This window comes from Muscardinus avellanarius, assembly GCF_963383645.1.
Source record: "Muscardinus avellanarius genome assembly, chromosome: X".
Lineage (NCBI taxonomy): Eukaryota > Metazoa > Chordata > Mammalia > Rodentia > Gliridae > Muscardinus > Muscardinus avellanarius.
Window position 1 is genome coordinate 33,739,117 of NC_137792.1, and position 6,966 is coordinate 33,746,082.

The 6,966-nt window shown below is 46.0% G+C and overlaps 1 protein-coding gene across 1 annotated transcript; it reads left to right on the forward strand.

The window, feature by feature from the left end:
• Nucleotides 1–4,467: 4,467 nt before the first annotated feature.
• LOC308278592 (small ribosomal subunit protein eS8-like) lies at nt 4,468–5,094 on the forward strand (the record flags this gene model as incomplete). Its single annotated transcript, XM_080718465.1, has 1 exon — nt 4,468–5,094. The coding sequence occupies one exon, from the start codon at nt 4,468–4,470 to the stop codon at nt 5,092–5,094; it is 627 nt and encodes a 208-aa protein (XP_080574591.1).
• Nucleotides 5,095–6,966: the final 1,872 nt, after the last annotated feature.

Sequence of the window (6,966 nt, forward strand, 5' to 3'; positions counted from 1 at the left end):
CAGTCCTGGCTTAGAGATCTTACTCATGCCTTCCTGCCACCCACCCTCCATCTTGGGCCTTGGGATTGGTCTGTTCTCTGGGCTGTGAGCTGTCAATTCCCAGCCCAGAGTCAGTGTGGGAGGGACTGCACAAGGGCATGAATACCGGGGACTGTGCGGCTCCATATGGGTGCCTAATGGCAGCTCGCCGCAGTAGTCAGGCATGCATTCGTTTATAACTGCCGCTGGCATCCACCCATCAAATCCTTCTCTAGCACCTTCTATGAGCCCAGCACTGTGCTAAGGCTCTGGGGATAAAAAGATGACTAAGCAGGATCACCGCCCTCGGAAGTGCTCCACCTGTCAGAAGGGAAGTAAATGCAAGCAGATATAGTCCCTGTAAAAGACAGAGAGCACATACTTACCTGGCAGGGGAGAGACCAGGAGCACCAAAGTGGTCTCTCGGGGCGAGGCTTATCCATTGCACCCCGGATGTGCTGACGCCTGCGATTTCCCCAAATGTGGGAACTCGACTGCACATAATTTGTAGTAGTGGAGGACTGTGTTAACACTCTCCCCTGGGGGGAAAGAGAGAGAGGGAGACTGTCTAGAGGAGTCCAGAGAGGCTTCCCAGAAGAGATGATATATGAGCTTGCTCTTGAAAGGCAAGGGGGTGATTACCAAGCACGAAAGGAACAGAAGAAACCACATGAGAGTAGAAAGAGGTTCAAAGAGCCTAGCACATAGGGTGTGCAGAGTGTGCGTGCCCAGCTGAATCATGTGTGTGTGTGTGTGTGTGTGTGTGTGTGTGTGTGTGGTACTGAGGAAAGGACCCAGGTCTTCACACATGCTAAGAAAGTTCTGTACCACTAAGCTACATCCCTAGCCCTTGCTGAGGCACTGTGTGTGTGTGTGTTGTCCTGGGGGTTGAACCTGGGGCATTCTCTTCCAAACTATATCCTCAGTCCTCTTTCTTTCTTTCTTTCTTTCTTTCTTTCTTTCTTTCTTTCTTTCTTTCTTTCTTTCTTTCTTTTTTTCTTTTTGTAGTACTGGGGTTAGAATCCAGGGACTTTTCTACCTCTGGGCTATGCTCCCAGACCTTTTTATACTTTATTTGGAAACAGGGTCTCACTAAGTTGCTGAGAGCCTCACTTGGTAGCTGAGGCTGGCTCTGAACCTGCGCGATCCTCCTGTCTCAGTCTCCCAAGCGCGGGGATTACAAGCGTGCGCCACCACTTCCAGCTTCTCCTCTCTCTATAAGCTATACTTTAGCTGAGTATGGGGGTGTACACCATAATCTAGCTACTTGGGAGACTGAGGCAAAAAGATCACAAGTTCAAGGTTAGCCTGTCAAATTTAGTGACATCCTGTCTCAAAATTAAAAATAAAAAAAAGCTAAGGATGTAGCTCAGAGATAGAGAATCCTTGGGTTCAATCCCCAGTGCCACTAAATAAACAAAGAAAGAAAGAAAACGGGCTGGGGTCGTTGCTCAGTATTAGAGCATCCTTGGATTCAATCCCCAATACAGATAGATGATAGATTAGATGGATTGATTGACTGATAGATAGATAATAGATAGACAGATAGATATAGATGATAGATAGATAGATAGATAGATAGATAGATAGATAGATAGATAGATAGATGGTAGAGAGAGAGGGAGGGCAGGAGGCTGACTGGGGATGTAGCTCCCTGGTAGAGTACTTGCCTAGCATGTGTGAATCCCTGAGTTCCATTCCCAGTACTACACACACACACACACACACACACACTATATATATATATATATATATATATATATATATATATATATATATATATTTCTAGGGTAGAGACGACAGATTTTGCTGGCAGATTAAATGCAGGGTATGAGGGGAAACGTACAGTTGAGGATAACCCCAGGCTCTGGGTCTAAGTAAATTATAAAATAGAGTTGCCCTTTATTATGACAGCAAGGCTCGGGGAGGAAGAAGCCTAGACTTCGATGTTTGTGAAAGGCTTCGATACAGGCAGGTGAAGAGACAGAGAGCAGGTGATATCCTAAGACAAAGTTCCACGACATTACCCAGAAGCAGCAAAGGAAAACTATGAAACCATAAAGGAGAAATGAATAGACGCGGAGGCTAGAACAGTCTAACAAATGTTGACTGGAGTCTCAGAAGGAAAAAACACAAAAGTAAAATAACATTTGAGGGAATAATAGTTGAGAATTTTCCAAAATTAGCGCAATACACGAATTCTCAGATCCAGGAAGCCCAACAAATTCAAACAAGATAAAAAGGAATCCCTGGCAAGACACTTCACAGTGAAACTGTGCAACCAATACAAATGAGTTCTGTGGTTTGCATGCGTCCCCCAGATTTTGAGTATTGGAAACATAGTCCCCAAAATCATATGTTATGACATTATGGGGGGAGTTTTGGGGGTGGTTAGGATTAGATGAGGTCAGGAAAGTGGGCCCCTCATGATGGCATTAGTGGCTTTATAATGGGAGGAAGAGAGACCTGAGCTAGCGGCTTGCTCTATCTTGCTTGGCCCTGCCCTGCACCGCCCTGGAGCTCTGCTGAGTCCCCACCAGCAAGAAGCCTCTGACCAGATGTGACCCCTTGACCTTGAACTCCTGGACTCCAGCACTGTGAGAAATACAGTTCATTTCTTTATAAATTACCCAGTTTGTAGCATTTAAAGCAACAGAAAACGGACTAAGAACAGGCACAAGCCTGTAATTCCAGTACTTGAGAAGCTCAGATAAGATCGCAGGTTCAAAGCCAGCCTCAGAAACTTAGACCTGTTTAGAAATAAAAAATATAAACTGGGCATGGTGGTGCATGCCTGTCATCCCATTACTAGGGAGGCTGAGATAGGATCACAGGTTCAGGGCCAACCTCAGCAACTTAGTGAGGTCCTCTGCAACCAAGCAAGACTATACTTCCAAATAAAAAATAAAATAGGGCCTGGGGTGTACCTCAGCAGTAGAATGCCTCTGGGTTAAATCCCCAGTAACACACACACACACACACACACACACACACACACACACACAAATGGGCTATGATATAAAGAAAATATTCTAAAAGCAGCCTGGGGGGAATAATTACCTATAAAAGAATGACGATTCATATGTCAACATAATTCCCAACATCAACAGTAGAAACCAGAATATAGCCAACTTTTTTTTTTTAACATGCAGTCATGCAGTTGCTTAATGACAGAGCTGAGCTCTGAGAAATGTTGTCCCAAGGCAATTTCATCATTGTGAGACCATCATAGACCACACAAACCAAGCCAGAATAGCCTACCGCACACTAGGCTGGATGGGAGAGCCCTTTGCTCCGAGGGCCACGAAGAACAAAACAACCTGAGATTCAAGTAGGAACAAGAGGAAATTATTTGATCAGGAGGCACAGTATAAACAAGACTGAGGCTGCTGACAGTGTAACACAGCACACTGTTTTAACAGTAAACTTGTGTGTGTGCACGCGCACGCATGCATGGTACTGAGGAGGGATCCCAGGGCCTCACGCATTCTCGGTGAGTGCTCCAGCACTGACCTTCATTCCTGGTACTTAAAAAATTTTTTTTTTAAATTTTAAAGTGGAATGTGTAGCCTGGCATGGTAGTACATGTCTGTAATTCCAGTACTTGGGAGACTGAGACAGGAGAATTGTCGGTTCGAGGCTAGCCTCAGTAATTTATCAAGATCCTGTTTCAAAACAAAAATCTTTAAAGGGCTGAAGGTGTAGCTTGGAGGTAGAATGCTCCTGGATTCAATCCCTAGTAAAACACACACATACACATGCATATGCACACAAACACACACACACACACACACACACACACACACACACACACACTGAAATGTCTACAGTATACATATATTTAATAAAATATGGGCCATTTAAAGTTTTTCAGATGCTAATAAATAAAATTTTTGTTTCGAGATGGAGTATTGCTAAATTGACAAGGCTGTCCTCGGACTTGAAATCCTCCTATCTCAACACCCCACGTACTGGGATTACAGGTGTGCACTACCATGCCCAGATTCCCAGCCCTCTAAAAAATTAAAAAAATAATTTTTTGGTATTGGAGATTGAACTCAGGGGCATTCTGTCTCTCAGCTACATCCCCCAGCCCTGTTTTATTTTTTATTTGAAAACAGGGTCTAAGTTGCAAAGGGCCTCACCAAGTGGCTGAGGGTAGTCTTGAACCTGTGATCCTCCTGTCTGAGTCTCCCAAGTACTAGGATTACAAGCGTGTATCTCTATGTCCAGCTTAGCCTCCACCTTTTGCTGTATCAAAGGATTTGTAAAAAACCAGCCTAACAATGTCCCCACCGCGGGTCCTTGGTTTTCCTCTACTTTCCAGCATCTCCCTGGCTTCTGTGTTACTTCTATAGCTAACTCTGCTAGGTGTCTTTAAGGTATCATATATGATCTCACTCAGAAATGTTGCCCTTGGCGTTTCCTCTTTCCAGCCAGCGCTGAGCGATGGGCATCTCTCAGGACAACTGGCACAAGCGCCGCAAGAGTGGGGGCAAGAGAAAACCCTACCACAAGAAGCTGAAGTATGAGCTGGGACGCCCGGCTGCCAATACTGAGATCGGCCCCCGCCGCGTACACACAGTCAGAGTGCGAGGAGGGAACAAGAAGTACCGAGCCCCGAGACTGGATGTGGGCAACTTCTCCTGGGGCTCTGAGTGTTGTACCCGCAAAACAAGGATCATCGATGTTGTCTACAATGCATCCAATAACGAGCTGGTCCGCATCAAGACGCTGGTGAAGAACTGTATCGTGCTCATTGATAGCACCCCGCACCGACAGTGGTACGAGTCCCACTACGCACTGCCCCTGGGACGCAAGAAGGGGGCCAAGCTGACTCCTGAGGAGGAAGAGATTTTAAACAAAAAACGATCAAAGAAAATTCAAAAGAAGTATGATGAAAGGAAAAAGAATGCCAAAATCAGCAGTCTCCTGGAGGAACAGTTCCAGCAGGGCAAGCTGCTTGCCTGCATCGCATCAAGACCCGGACAGTGTGGGCGAGCGGATGGCTACGTCCTGGAGGGCAAGGAGCTGGAGTTCTACCTGAGGAAAATCAAGGCCCGGAAAGGCAAATAAGTCCTCCCTCCTTCCTTAGCTCGTGTAATAAAGGTGTTTTTTGTTAAAAAAAAAAAAAAAGAAAAGAAAAGAAAAGAAAAAGAAAAGAAAAGAAATGTTGCCCTTTTTCTTCCTTTTTTTTTTTTTTTTTTTTGCAGTACTGGGGATGGAACCCAGGGGCATTCTACCTCTGAGCTACACCCCCTGCCCTATTTTTTATTCTTTATTTTGAAACCGGGTCTCACTGAGTTGCAGAGGGCCTCACTAAGTAGTTGAGGCTGTCTGCGAACCTGCCATCCTCCTGCCTCAGCCTCCCAAATGCTGGGATTACAAGCGTGCGCCACCACGCCCCGCACCTTTTTTTATTCTTACTTGTATTCTTTTCTTGACTCCCTTTTGCTGAGTCATGTCAATCCCCAGAACCAGAATAATAAAATGATAAAAATTAATAAAATAGCAAATTACTCAGTGTTTAGGAGATTTGTTAGGCAGCAAGAGACACCACCCCAAACCACTACCGTGGCTGATTTGCTAGCACAAAGGTCAGAGCTGCTGGGTGTGGTGGCAGGCACCTGTGCTCCCAGCTACCCTAGGGCAGGGAGATCCCTTGAGCCCATGACTTTAAAACCAGGCCTGGGCAACAAGGGAGATTCCATCTACACACACACACACACCAGACACAAAAGGCAGCCTATTCTGGTCATTCAAAAGGGATATGTCGTGCCGGGCTGTGGTGGCGCACGTTTGTAATCCCTGCGCTTGGGAGGCGGAGACAGGAGGATCGCGCACATTCGAAGCCAGCCTCAAATGGCTTAAGAGACCCTGTTTCCAAATAAAATATAAAATGGGTCTGGAAGTGTAGCCTGGAGGTAGAAGGGCTTCCAGGAACCAAAACACACACACACACACACACACACACACCAAAAAAAAAAAAAAAAAAAAAAAAACAGGGATATGTTAGCCGGGAATAGTGGCACACACTTGTCATCCCAGTTCTTGGGAGGCTGAGACAGGAGGATCACAGGTTACAGAGCAAACTCAGCAATTTAATGAGGCCCTCTGCAACTTAGTAAGACCCTGCTTCAAAAGAAAAAGTAAAATAAGGCTGGAGTGTAGCTCAGAGGTAGACTGTCCCTGGGTCCAATCCCCAGTACCACATACACATTTAAAAAAAAAAAAGGGAAGAATATGCCGGAAGTTGTTTTGGGAGTGGTGGGAGTGAGTGGGGCGGGGCTCTAAGAAAGGTAATAGGGTTTTGAGGGCGTTTCTGCGGATGGAACCAAGGGCCTTGGACATGCTAAAGCATGCGCTCTGTCCTGAGCTACACATGCCGGCCTCTACACGTTTTTAAAGCCAGTCTACTGGGTGCTTAGCACCAGTGTACCTTCCATAGTGAGAGTCACACAGTCTCTTTCAGATGGACACAATAGGATTCAGTGCCCCCAAGCCACACCTGTTCTGGGTAAACTGTAACCACCAAGTCTGGGACTTCCAAAACTGAGGACAGGACCCACCCGCTGACTTCGCCCAAAGAGCAGTCCCCCCGCGAGGGCATGCTTTTTTTTTTGTACTGGGGATTGAACCCAGAGGCATTCTACCTCTAAGTTCTACCCCCAAACTGATTTTATTTCTTGTTTGAAAACTAGGTTCATGAGAATCTCACTATTTGCTGAAGCTGGCCTCAAATCTGCAATCCTCTTGTCTCAGCCTACCAAGTACTAAGATTACAAGCGTGTGCAACCACGCCCGCCTTTTTTTTTAAATTTTGAAACAAGATCTCTCTAAGTTGCTGAGGGCCTTGCTACGTTCATGAAGCTGGCCTCAAACCTGGGGTCTTCCCGTCTCAGCCTCCCAAGCACTGGGATTACAGGTGTGTGCCATTGCGTCCAGCAG